This window comes from Eleginops maclovinus, chromosome 21 (assembly GCF_036324505.1).
Source record: "Eleginops maclovinus isolate JMC-PN-2008 ecotype Puerto Natales chromosome 21, JC_Emac_rtc_rv5, whole genome shotgun sequence".
Taxonomy (NCBI): domain Eukaryota; kingdom Metazoa; phylum Chordata; class Actinopteri; order Perciformes; family Eleginopidae; genus Eleginops; species Eleginops maclovinus.
Window position 1 is genome coordinate 9,929,038 of NC_086369.1, and position 13,294 is coordinate 9,942,331.

Below are 13,294 nucleotides of genomic sequence, written 5' to 3' on the forward strand. Positions count from 1 at the left end.
AAACACACACCCTGGCGAGCGTTTTAAACCCTGGTCCTGTGGGTGTAAGTGGATGAGCTCACGCAGGAGCCAAGTTTGAGTTGAATTCTGGGAGATGTACTATTATTGGCTCTTTACCTGCTAATCTGTAAGAGCTGATCTAAACACAGCAGTCCATTCTCACTCTGGACATGTCAGTGGACTGTTGACGACAATCGGGCTGTAAAGTCCCTTTGTCCAATGGTGCTGTGGACAGTGAAAGGAGAGGTAGGGGAGCGCAGAGATACGGAAGGCCGTGTTGGAACAACTGTGAGGTCTAAACTTAAGCTCTGTCCTGTCTTCGCAGTACAACATGTCTCCTCTGTCCGGCGAGGTTCCCAAGAGTCGCAGTCTGGAGAGGAAGCAGCAGGATCCCATCGTCCTCACCAAGTGGAGACACAGCACCTACGTCTTAGACCTCAACGACAAGGTAAGACGAGAGAAATTGTGAGAACTAATAGGGTTACAGAGACAGTGCGGTGTGGAAATGGCTCTCTTGTTGCTGCAGGTTTTCTGGCAGGCAACATGTCTGCTCTTTCTATTACCTGTGTTATTGGCAGTGAGTTAATCCCCGAGTGCTAATGACGCCTTCAGCCCAACAGAGGAGCAGGCTTACAATTAATTAATCTTTTATTTTGGAATCTTGACAAAGGATGGTGGTGTGTACTTCACTACAGCTGACTTAATAACTATAAAGAGTGCCATTGTGATTTATTGTTGAACTCCTATTAAGCGAAGACACATTATTTGAATGAAAGTAAATAATATAAAAATATAATATCCTTAATTTAGTCCGTAATTGGAGTCAAACTTAAGAAACACTGGATCCTACATTTCCCATGGTGCACATGTTTTTACTTGACTCACACTGCCAGCCAAATGTCATGGAGAGAAATAACACATTTGAATACAAACCAGTTTATTGAACTATATAGTGCAATATTTCAAATCCAAAAAAATAGTTGACTTTTCACACATATTTAATACAAAAAAACTATTGTTGTTATTGTTCTTTACTTACTTGTAAATCGCTTTGAGCAGCAGGAAAATATCTGAGTAAATAACATGTATTATAATTATTATTATTATAAAAAGATATATATATATATTATCTTATTTGTAGTCAAATTATATATTTGACCATCCCTACCTTACATGAGCATTAAAAAACAATCTTGTGAAATCCTGTCTCCTTAAAACAATCTTAAAGTACAGGTTACTTTATTTAATTCACTGGGAGGATGTTGTAATCAATCAAAAGGTATTCGAGAGTGAGATAAATATATTGGAGTTTCATGCTGTGGCGATTTCATTGCAGTTCTCTTTCAAACTGTGGCGGTTTTCATCCGACAAGAGGAGATTTCGCCTCTCTCTTTACCGTGACAAAGTTTGTACCGCGCAGAGCCTCCTCCCCCCGGCCCCTTCTCCAATCAACAGATGATTGATTCACTGCCAGTGTGTCGTAGTTAAACAGCTGTCGTAAAATGACAATCAACGCCACGTTTCACCCAATCAAAGAATCATTTTATCTTGGATTTGATCAACAGGAAGGAAAGCAGCCCCATTGGAATTAACCTCTAACTCTAAATTAACTTCCATAATAGCATGTTGTTTGCAACCTTTTTCTTCCCTTCCTTATCTTTTGATGACCTTTACTAACATCAACCACAATCTTGTGATTCCTCTCCAGGCTCCTGATTCCTTCTCTTCTCCTCACTTACCTCAGACTTGTAGTTAGCTGGTAGTTATTAGCGACTCATCATGTTTATCTTGTTGGTAGGAGTGTGCTCCGGCGCCCAAGCAGATCTCTCCCGACTCTGACTCCTGCCCCTCATCTCCTAAGCATCCCTCGACCGTTAGTATCCCAGCTTGCATTGCATTGCACCACACTTACCTAATACCTAATCCTTCCGTCACCTGCATCCAAATACATCCTCCTCCTCATCTTTTAAACCCTCCATCATCTGCTGCATGCCACATTTGATATCTAACTGCATCACATCTAACAAAATAAATGAAACCAGCGAGAAATCCAGCAATGATGGCACTCTGCTGCAGTGTCATGGCGCCCTCTGCTGGTGAAATTTGGGTAAAAAAACAAAGCAGCAAAGCCACTTCCAGCTCCAACATAGTCCCATTTGCTTCTCCAGCTTCAGCGTGTGTGTTTGTGTGTTTTCATGCATGTGTTCTAGCAGGTTCTTATAGTGTCTTTGTCTCTTCAGCCCTCGGAGAAGTGCGGAGTCCTCAATGTCACCAAAATCACAGAGAATGGAAAGAAAGTCAGGTAGCAATCTGAAAAAAACTGCTTGACAAAATACTTTTTCAAAATCCTCTGAAATCTGAGACTTAAATATTTTTTTCTTGTGAACTACAGGAAGAACTGGACCTCCTCGTGGACAGTGCTGCAGGGTTACTCTCTCCTCTTTGCAAAGGGTCAGGGGGGCAGCACAAGCTGGGTACGTTTCAGCCTCATGTTTTTTTTATAGCATTTGAATCATCTCTGTTATTCCTCTCTTCCTCATTTTCTGCATATTCTCCTGTCCTCATGCCACCTGTGCTGTGAAATGTGTCATCCTGTGCTCCTCTCCTCTCCTTCCTGAAGTCTTACTACCGCAGCGGCTCCATCCCGGAGCTGCTCCTCACTCTCCTTAGCAACTGGAAGCGCTCAGTGAAGCCCCGCCCTGCTGTCTCCTATGTGAACTGTAGGCCTGTGCAGGCTGCCGCTGTATGTCCCCTCTCTATGCACGTGTCTCTGCTCCTGCCTGTCTTTCATTCTTTCACTCACTCCTAATTCACCTTACCGTGTGTGTTTAATGTTTGAACGAAAAAGATATATCAGTATGGCAATATCCAACCTAATGTTTATGCTAACAATGATGAATTCATCCTTGTGTTAATATCATTCTATAAGCCTAATATGTGACATAGTTTATCTGTTAATTTTGGCTGTCTTTTTACACTTAAATGGTATTGAAGTCCTCTATAGTGGACATACTGTACAGTGCAATTAAATTAAAAAAAATCTAAATTGCCAAGTTTTTGTAACCCTAAATCACAAAAAAAATCAAATTGGAAGACACTTATTTCCCTCAGTTCCCAGGAGTATAAAATGTAAACCAAACAATACCTTCTTTCTTAGATTTATTACACATTTTACCGTCTTTTAGCTGGTTTGTTTTAGTTTTAGAGCCCTAATTTTTTTGATTCAGTCTTGTCTTAGTATTTTTTTCTAGCAGTAGTAGTCAGTTCAGTTTTTTTTTAAATGCTGATGAACCCACAATTAGCTTTGTGGTGCTAAGGCAATGCTAAAGAGCCCTCAATTAGTGCTGGAGACAAAATCAGACTTATAAGGAGAGTGAATATTGGACAAACAATTTCCAACCCAATGAAGGTTAATGTTGCAGTGTAGCTGTGAGTGTGTACAGCTTGTTTTGGTTCCCTCAAATGGCAAACAAATCAGTTAATGCAAGTTGAAGCTGGATAGAAAGATGAAAGTAAGGTTGTGAAGTAAAAGTTCATCTGAACACATTTGGCAGAACAATGGTAGGGAGAAAATAGAAAACACTCTAAAGACTACAAACTGCAGGTCCTGACAGATGAGGTGCATTACTCCAAACTTCTTGCAGACCGTGTATTTCAGATGTTAAATGTGCCTGTCAGTGATGATGTGTTCAAACACACATTTTCAGACTCTCTGAAAGCTCATTGGTCGAAAAAAGGCTACATTTTTCCTCCAAATGTATGCATATCACCTCATTTAAATAAGTCCCAAAAGAACAGGAGCACAGAAGTGATTTGGTTTCGTATTATATGTGCAGGTTTAACATTAAAAAACGATTTAATCAAAGCTATAAAAATGACAATAATTCATAATGTTCTGCGTGTGCCACTCTAACCATGTATTACACTCTGTAGGACTCAACTACAACACTAGCAAAAACTGTGAACATGACAGCTTGAGAGCTTAACAGTAACGGAAATGTCTTGACTTATGTATTATTACTACTCACATTATATCAGTAACAGCTACTAACTGTTTTTTTGCTTTTCTTGTAACACATTACTGAAGATGTTTGCGTGTTCATGGATAGTTCCTAAATGTGTAATATGTGCTTTTAAAATCCCCTATTATGTCAGGAAGAAGTTAACATCCCGAAATGTATCCCTGTTGTATCTCCTCTGCGTCAGACGTGGACTCTAATTCTGTTTCATTGTTTCCAGAAGTTTGGGAGCAACCAGTCCAAGCCGGAGTTCACTGTGGATCTGCGAGGGGGCTCGGTGGACTGGGCCTCTAAGGACAAGTCGAGCAAGAAACACGTCATCGAGGTACTGAACGCAGCGCATCTGCTGTTGAATTTGACCCTAGATTTACCTGCGAATTTGGGTTTTACTGTGGTCAAATGTTAATGCTGACTTCCCCCTTCCCTCAGCTGAAGACTAGACATGGAACAGAGCTGCTGATCCAGTCAGAGATCGACAGCGTCATCAACGACTGGTACCGGGCCCTCACAGAGACCATCAACACACATGTAAGGAGACTTCTTGTTTTAATTGTCAGACGTTTTTCAATCTATCTGCCGTCCCTACTGTTGCAAGCTTGGTGTAGCGAATCGGCCTTGAAAGTAAATTCCAGATTTAAATTCAAATGTATTTAATGGTGGATTTGTGTGTTTCCAGGCGTGGGAGTCGGATGAAGCCATTGAGGAGGACATGCCTGAGTCCCCAGGAGCAGAGAAGCAGGACAAGGAGAAGGACCACCGGGACTCCAAGAAGAATAGAGGTAAGACAGAAGGCAAATACAACATACTGTAACTCTGTGGAAGAATTGCTTATATCCTGCCTCCTGTCTTCCTCAGTGATGAAGACCTCTGTGAGCATGGACTCATCAGACCAGAAGAAAACCAGGTTGAAGCTCAAGAAGTTCCTGACGCGTCGACCCACCTACCAGGCTGTGCGAGACAAGGGATACATCAAAGGTACCGACAGTCAGAACAGGAGTATTGCTGATCATCCAGCATGGATATGTGCCACTGTTTTTAATATAGATCAATACAGGTGTGTTTTCTGAATCACAGATCAGGTGTTTGGCTGCAGTCTGACCAGTCTGTGCCAGAGGGAGAACACATCAGTACCCAACTTTGTCACCATGTGCATCGACCATGTGGAGAACACAGGTATGAGCAACACCGGTGCATGATTAAAGGGCTGTGTGGAAAATATGACATAATTGATATTATTTGCTTAAAAATAAACAGATATAAAAGTGTCTTTTATTTAACAGATTGAATATTAACTTAACACAGAAGGCACCAATAAAAAATAAAGTGGTTGTTACATTTAAAGTGCAGTTTTCTACCAATCTTCTCTGCTAATTAACTGCCTGAGTGTTTTGGGATGTGTTCATCACGCAAAATAAAAACAGTTTACTTTGCAACCCACTTAAAAATGTGTTTATGAAAAAGAAACAAGTTGAAATTGACAGCTTAGTTTTATTTGTCCAGACTTAACAGCTGTGTGTAGACTTGAGCTCCAGCTAGAGGTAGGAATTTAGCAAACAGTTTGCTGCTAATGTTTACACATACAAGGCTGGGAAAATATGGTGCTTTTGACTGAAAAGGCTAGGCTGTTCCGGGTTGTTCATTTCAGGACAAATCTAGATCCTGATTTTGGGGAAAACATGTTCTTCCACTGAGCTTTGAACTATCAGGTAGCACGCTGTGTGACGAAGCTGAATCAACAATGCCATTGAAGCAATGCTACATACTGATTAGTTCATTGACACTGAACTATGAGTACAACCATGTTTCATCTTAAGGAAACTAATTCATCCAGACATGTTCTAAACACTTCTACTTTCTTAAACAGGCCAAACCTTTCGATGAGTTAAGAGAAAATAACTTGTAGCTTAATGTCCAACTACCAGAGGTGGGAGAAGTACTCAGATCTTGTACTTGAGTAAAAGTAGAAGTACCAGAGGGTAGGAATACTCTGGTACAGTAAAAGTCCTGCATTCAAAATGTTCCTCAAGTAAAAGTACAAGATTTACCTCTGAATTGTAGTGAAGTAGAAGTACATAGTAGCACAACATTTAAATACTCAAGTAAAGTACAAGTCTCTCAAAATTGTACTGTACTTGAGTAAATGTGTTTGGTTACTTCACACCACTGCCAACTATAAGGTGTTCCTGGAGCTTTAAACCACACCAAACAGCTTTCCTTAGAGGATGGATGTCGTCCAACATCTGAGACATCTCTCTCGCTGCTGTTTTTCTGGCATCAGCAAACATAGACAGCTTTATATTAAATCAAAGTGGATCCAATACAATTTCAGAGTCCCTTCCCCTTTTTTTTTTACAGTCGGTGTCAGAGCTGATTATGTAATATAATTCCATCAATATTTCTAGCATGAGACATATTTTGAAAATCTGTACATATCATTGGTCAGATATAGTCTTTACTTTACAGGGGACATGACGTAAGAGGATGTTCAATCAGTCCACCTTTGACCTTATTTACGCTCACTGTCATTGTCCTTATCTGCCTCTCCTCTCCCTCCTCCTGCAGGTCTCAGTATTGACGGCTTATACAGAGTGAGCGGGAATCTGGCGGTGATCCAGAAGCTCCGCTTTGCTGTGAATCATGGTAGGACACCAGTCTGCCCCAGTCCTCAACTGACCACAAACATGCCTGAAACACTGCCTTCTTTATAGAGGAGGAAGCGCTTCACATATACTGACGTCTCAACACGCACATCAGTCTCCTTATACAGATGTGCTGATAAATGAGATTTTCCTTGTGTGTCTTCCCTTCCTCCATCAGATGAGACGGTAGATCTTAATGACAGTAAGTGGGAGGACATCCACGTCACCACCGGAGCTCTAAAGATGTTCTTCAGAGAGCTTCCCGAGCCGCTCTTCACATACGGGTCCTTCGAAGACTTTGTCGAGGCCATCAGTAAGTCAACTCGTGCCTAGTGTGTTCAGATTCACTGTGACAAGGCGTTTAGAGTGACATCTCTGTCCCTAGTTTGCCCACAAGATGGCGCTCTGCTCCCATGCATGCGCTCACTGACTCTGTCTCCCTCCTTCAGAATCCTCCGACTACAAGCAGCGAGTGAACTCAATCAAAGACTTAATAAAGAAGTTGCCAAAACCCAACCACGACACAATGCAAGTCCTCTTCAAACACCTGCGGAGGTAAGAACAGCACAATACTGCTCCGTCACGCTGCTGTTAAAATCCCTTTGTTACACAATGTAGGTGTTCTGTTATTATGATCTACTACTTACAAAAAATATGATAACATCCAAAGTACATGTGTTCTATGGAACTAAAATAGAGAGTAGAACCAATTGCTGACCAATATAAAATGTACAAACTGTAGTCATACATTTTTCAATTACACATAGTGTTGTGTTCAGGCCGAAATGTGAACGTAGCAATGATTTATTTTAATTTTTATGTAATGGCAGTTGAATACTAGTCTTTCTTGGGTCATGATGAATTGATTTATATATATTTATGATTTTTTTTTCAATATAGATTTAAATATGTATTCCTAAATACAGATATTTCCTGAATTAAAACAGGGAACTTTTATATTATATTTACCTATATTTTTTGCAAACTGCTATCAGAATCAGAATCAGTTTTATTTACCCAGTAGGTTTACATACGAGGAATTTGCACCGGTATAATTTGTGCATACTGAGACACAGAAAAAATAAAACGGAACCAAAAATACAAAATATTAAAATAAGGTATTACATTTTAAATTATTTCATAATAATACTCAAAATATAATGCAGGAAACTGAGTGCAGTAAAATATAATAAAGTATGACAATGTGCTATATTCAAAGTGGAGAGTTATGCTGATTTAAAAAAAGAGGTAGCATGGAGCAGAGATGTGCAACATGTTGTGCAGGACTACAAGAAAAAAACAAAAGGAGAAAAATCCTTGTGAACACTAAGTACATTTTACATTTCATGTTCAATTACAGTTGTCTGGAACCTGTATACTTAGAATTTATCAATTTAAAATGTACAAAAGACATCACATTATTCTATTATACAAGATGGATCATAACATATTTTCACTAAACGAAAAGGGAGACCAAGCTATCCCAGTCCAAATAAAATCAATTCTAAAAACTGAAATCTCTTCAGGATGCTAGTTTCACGTCCAGTCCCGTGTTTTAGTTTTACATCTGTATGAAACCTGTGAATGATCAGATCCTGAAGGATTGGACCCCGTGTTACCGACCGTACACTTGACTTATCCCATGCACTCAGATCTAAAATGGCACTGAGTTCTGTTTGACTCTCCGTGTTTACCTTTCCTCAGACTTATCAGCCTGTGGGCAAACACAAACTACAGCCAGGTTTTAGCGTGTATTCTCAGCCCACTGGAGCCAGTGGCAATATCATATGTTCACAATGACATTTGCCTAGCTTTCCAATTTGCATTTATATGGTGCTGTGTTTGCTGTAATTCAGCACCTATGAAGTGGTGTTTCTTCAAGAAATTTATAGCGTGACATTCAGTGTATGGGGGTCTACGTATATCAGCGGGCGGATTTAATCTTCTTTTTTTTCTTCCTCCCATGAATATGTTATTGTTTTGTGCATCTGCATGCAAGGATGTAGATTCTATTTAAAAAGGCTATTATGCTCTAGCCTGGAGCGCAGTGTTACAGTGTGTGTGTCGCCAGGCTCCACCGCTCGATCTCAGGCCCTAAAGATGTGTGTAAGAATCATCATGTTGTTTTTCTTGATGCAACCCTGGAGCTGCATTGAATTGACAAACAAATATACGCTCACCTAAAGCCATTTATGACACATTGCCATCTTTAAATCTCCCTATGTCCTACTTACCTCTCCCTTCAGGGTGATTGATCACGGGGAGGCCAACCGCATGACCACCCAGAGCGTGGCCATCGTGTTCGGACCCACGCTGCTCCGGCCCGAGACAGAGACGGGCAACATCGCGGTCCACATGGTGTACCAGAACCAGATAGTGGAGCTCATACTGCTCGAGTACGAAAGCATCTTCGGAAGGTAGAGGCACTCAGAATACGTGCCGGGCTTTTCAAATCACGGACTTCTTTTTCCTTTCCCCCTTTTTTTTTTGACTGAACTGAACATTGCTGTGGACCAAGCAGCTGAGAGAAGAAAAAAAAATGACCTCCAATTGACAGGACAGTTTTCAAAAGTGTTGCACTTACAGAAGGAGATGAATTTAAAAAATAAAAGGTGTACAGATTTCCCCTGCTTCTTTGCAGGCTGGACAATGGACAGTGTTTGGGAGTGATGGCGTGTGGACGTCCGTGTTATTTGGTGGATTTGAGTATTCAGGTGTTTTCACATACACTGGATCCCTGTGGCCAGTATTTCAAACAGGGGGGGGGACCCTTCGCCTCCTGATGGGAAGCCGACCAGACTTTGGCGTTGGGGGGGGCGCGTGGCATTATTAGCCCAACCGGCAACCTCATCACCTCACTGAAGGAATGAGCTGAGTCTGAACTGGATAGGGTTTTTTTTTTTCTGTGTCGTGGAGCTTCGTCTGTGATGTATAAGCCCTGTGTGGTTTTGGATCAGGTGGTTAAAAAAAAAAAAAAATCTGTGTTATGTTAACGGACTGTCTTTGTGGCACTTGGATGAACTGGAGTTACAGATCGTGTCCCCAACTTACCTTAATGACACCGTCACAGCCCTGTCCCTCACCCACCACTCCCCCCCTTTTCAGCCAGTGTTAACCATTAACCCTGTGACATGCGCGTCCTGTGACTTGAATGATTGAGGACAAACCCTCCGTCTGTGTGTGTTTGTGCGCGCGTGTGTGTGTGAGTGAATTAACCTAAATGGAATAAAACCTGAGCAGAAGCATCCTCATCTTGCCACTTTGTACAAACTGTGTGTCGTGTAGTCTTACGTGCTTTTGGTAAAGTTTCCGTTAAGCTGCCGGCGGTCATCGTCTGTGCTCCTTTATCAACTTTCAGTGTTGAACAGAAGTTCTTGTGTTCCTGGAAAATGTGGATTTCTGGGGGAGGGGGGGGGGGGGACTGCAATGTTACCAACTTTTACATGAATTGTCTCTTAACGTTCGGCTTGATGACCCTTCTCTTTACATAAGCTAAAATTAAAGAGTATTCAGAGAAGGGAAATGGTACTGAGAATATGTCTAAGCTCGATGTATGGAAGCGTGTAGGTGTTCAAATGAAAAGAAGAGCCTTTAAAAAAAACCTAGCAGAGCATATGTACAGCGACAGAAACTAGTTGTTTAAAATGTGTTATAGTGACTGAGGTATGTATGCTTCGATGGTGAACTAGTGAAAGATTTTGATTTTGTAAATTGGAATTAAAAAAACATGACTATACACAGATTGTGAAAAAAACAAACACATGATCGACTGTTATTTTTGTTTGAAGGTGTACCTGGAGTGTTTTGCGCATGGTCAGCTGCACATTTTGAATGTAATTTTCAGGCTAACTGCTGTTTGTGAAACTGCTATGTCTAATAAAAAAGACAAACTAAATGTCCAGACTTTAATGTGTGTATTCTGTCTGGATGTGGAGGTAAATGTTCCAGGGGATAAAGACGATGAAGGAAAGAGGTGAGTCTGCTGTTTAACCTTCAATCAACTTAAGCCTCACCTTTCCATCCGCTTTAATTACTGAATTGGATTAATCTACTCAACACCGATATCCTGGTTATTGAATTGAGTGATTAAGCTTTCACGTCTCAATCAATTATACTCCTACCTGTTAATTATGAAATGAACTGCAGTATATTTCTGGAGATATTTTCAAATGCAGCACAACCTTTGCTGCTCGGCTTCCATTAATGTGATTTCTCCATTCTTTGAAGGCATTTTTGTCATTACTCCTCAGGTCAAACGTGGCTGCAGACCTGAAGGGTGTGGATTAATTGATGTCTAATTAGGTAATTGCCATGGTGCCAGTTTTGATTAAGAAGCACGAGGCGGAGCAAGTGCTGAGCAAAGCTGCTTGCTGCAGGCAGCACTGAGTGAAAGCCTCCATTTAGCTTACATTTTATTTTCACTGCAGGTTTTGTTTGTGTTGCGATATCTGATTAGAGTCTGCAAAATGGCAGACCTGTAAGGAAGCCCATTTCTGGCAGAAAAATAAAGATTCAAAGTTAGGATAGATGGCTTGCATTATGTTAATGTAAGTACTGTTTGTCTGACTTTATAAACTTTATGAGAAACTAATCCATTATTATGAGAAAGTGAGTCAAAATGATAATCAACATGTATACTTTCAAGCCTTATTTGTCGTCTAAGTCTAAATAACATCTATGGTCAAAATTGCAAGTGATTTAATTTATTTTATCATAATTTGGACAAACGTTCTTTTCTTGTGATTGTATTGTCATTACTATTATTGTAAATCACAATGCTAGCTTTAATTACGATTTCATCAGCAGTGGAGGATGGAACAACACAGGACTTGGTTTTTACTTTTGTCATTCTAATGGTGCGTTCACACCGAACGCTGAATCGCTGGAGATTCACCGCAGCAATCAGTCTTTTTTGCTGCTTCATTCAAACCAGGTGCGCTGTCGAGGAGGCGGGGCTTATGTCCATGTAAATACTATGATGCATACCAACAACAAAATGAAGATATTTTACCATGATTTAATCGTAAAGTACGTTTCAAAATGATGCCGAAATAACTACATACTGATGCAGTATGTCGTAAAAACCACGATTTAATGTTTGACGTGTCTGCTTACAAGATGGCAGGCGAGACACTTTAAAGTGTGTGTTTTCTGACATAGATTTGATTGATCAGGCTTGTGAGTGTGGACGGATGCTCTGCTCCGTCCACACTCACAACAACCTCATACAGACATAAATAACTTTAAAGTTATTTATGTCTGTATGAGGTTGTATTCGCCGTGCCAGAGTCTGTCTGTGGTTTGTACTTTTATAACTTTTCTCCAGTTTCTGAACAGATATGTTGCTGATGTTTTTGTTTAATGAATGTGTCATTCGGATCATGTCCAGTGTGAACGATGAAGATTTTAACTATGTATACCAACATCCCACAAGTACTTTGCTTTTGTGCTAAATTTCTTTTCAACTTTTTTCTCATCCATTTTAGGCAATAAAGGGCTACTGTGGATTCTCTGAGGACCCATACATTTTCATCCAATCCCCAGGTTTGTCTCGTGTGTATTTACCACCAGATGTGCCCTCATACTTCCACTGATCCCAACCATTCCTCTTTGAAGTCAAACGTACCCCCCTCATGTCTCTTGCCTACGTGTTATTTATAGCAACAGGTTTGACTTATACCTCAGCTGCGGCTCTGTTTTGACAGGACGGACCACCTTGGATTCAACGTGTCGGAGGTAGGCAGCACTGAATCATGTACCCCGTTAGAAACCACAGGCCGTTAAAACTGAGACGCGCAGAGTAGTGCCCCCAGTATTTCCAAATGAGAAAACAATTAGATCATTTCTATAATTCATGGGTGCGACCACAGCGCAGGCCCAGGGAGGCTCTGAGTGTTTGAAGTGCTCCATATGCTCACGGTGGTTTCCAGGCCTGCTCAGTAGCCCGCCTGCTCCGTGGAGGCTGAGGTGTGGGCAGGTAATGTGAACAAGCCATTATGGAGCATAAAAGATTTATAGGTCTTCAGTGCTTCCCCCTGCTTCATTTTGCAGGTGGGCTGTTGGTAGAGTGGCTGTATGAGGAACAAAATGGTAGGGAGGTTTTCTCACTATGTGGTAGAAACCGCTGTACTTTACCCAATGCCTTTTTACTCATAGCTGAATGAGCAAATGACTGCTTAAGAGCGGTTTAGGATTCAAACACCTTTTAAAGTTTTTTCAGAAGACCCTTTTGGCAGTTACCATTTTAGGATTTAGATCACATGTTTGGAAAGTTGTTAGCGCACAGTCTGCAATTAACACATAGGCCTACATAAGTAACATCAGACTTCATCCGGAGTCATTTTTCTGACCACCCTGTAAAATGACCCTTCTTTAACCCCCGTTTTTGGTTTTTACCAAGTCCTGGGAAAGTCCTGTTCAGCAGGTTAAGAGATTTTTTTATGATGACATATGCTGGTCACGGCTGCATAAAGAGTTGATAAAAATGGGAAGACTTAATGGAAACCGTAAGGATGCAGGCTACAAAAAGCAAAACAAAAGATGCTAAAACGCTATGTGTAGCTAATCAAAACTACAGAATTCTCTGGGTTCATCACTCCAAGAGATAGCTATCACATTGTACAGAGTTCATTGCTT

At 40.8% G+C, this 13,294-nt stretch overlaps 1 protein-coding gene across 11 annotated transcripts in view; it reads left to right on the forward strand.

Annotated features, from left to right (window-relative positions):
- The window catches only part of arhgap12b (Rho GTPase activating protein 12b), a 51,034-nt gene extending 40,481 nt beyond the window's left edge, over positions 1–10,553 (forward strand). For 2 of the 11 annotated variants that reach the window (XM_063873821.1, XM_063873832.1), the window contains 14 exons: positions 326–448; positions 1,799–1,873; positions 2,241–2,302; positions 2,393–2,474; positions 2,621–2,743; positions 4,156–4,344; positions 4,449–4,547; positions 4,696–4,798; positions 4,875–4,994; positions 5,094–5,192; positions 6,582–6,659; positions 6,837–6,971; positions 7,108–7,213; positions 8,905–10,553. In XM_063873821.1, the coding sequence (XP_063729891.1) occupies positions 326–448; positions 1,799–1,873; positions 2,241–2,302; positions 2,393–2,474; positions 2,621–2,743; positions 4,156–4,344; positions 4,449–4,547; positions 4,696–4,798; positions 4,875–4,994; positions 5,094–5,192; positions 6,582–6,659; positions 6,837–6,971; positions 7,108–7,213; positions 8,905–9,079 (1,569 nt within the window). In that variant the 3' untranslated portion in view covers positions 9,080–10,553. Of the gene's footprint in view, positions 1–325; positions 449–1,336; positions 1,406–1,798; positions 1,874–2,240; positions 2,303–2,392; positions 2,475–2,620; positions 2,744–4,155; positions 4,345–4,448; positions 4,548–4,695; positions 4,799–4,874; positions 4,995–5,093; positions 5,193–6,581; positions 6,660–6,836; positions 6,972–7,107; positions 7,214–8,904 lie in introns of all 11 variants that reach the window. The other 9 variants (XM_063873822.1, XM_063873824.1, XM_063873825.1 and 6 more) reach the window with 9 other exon arrangements.
- Positions 10,554–13,294: the final 2,741 nt, after the last annotated feature.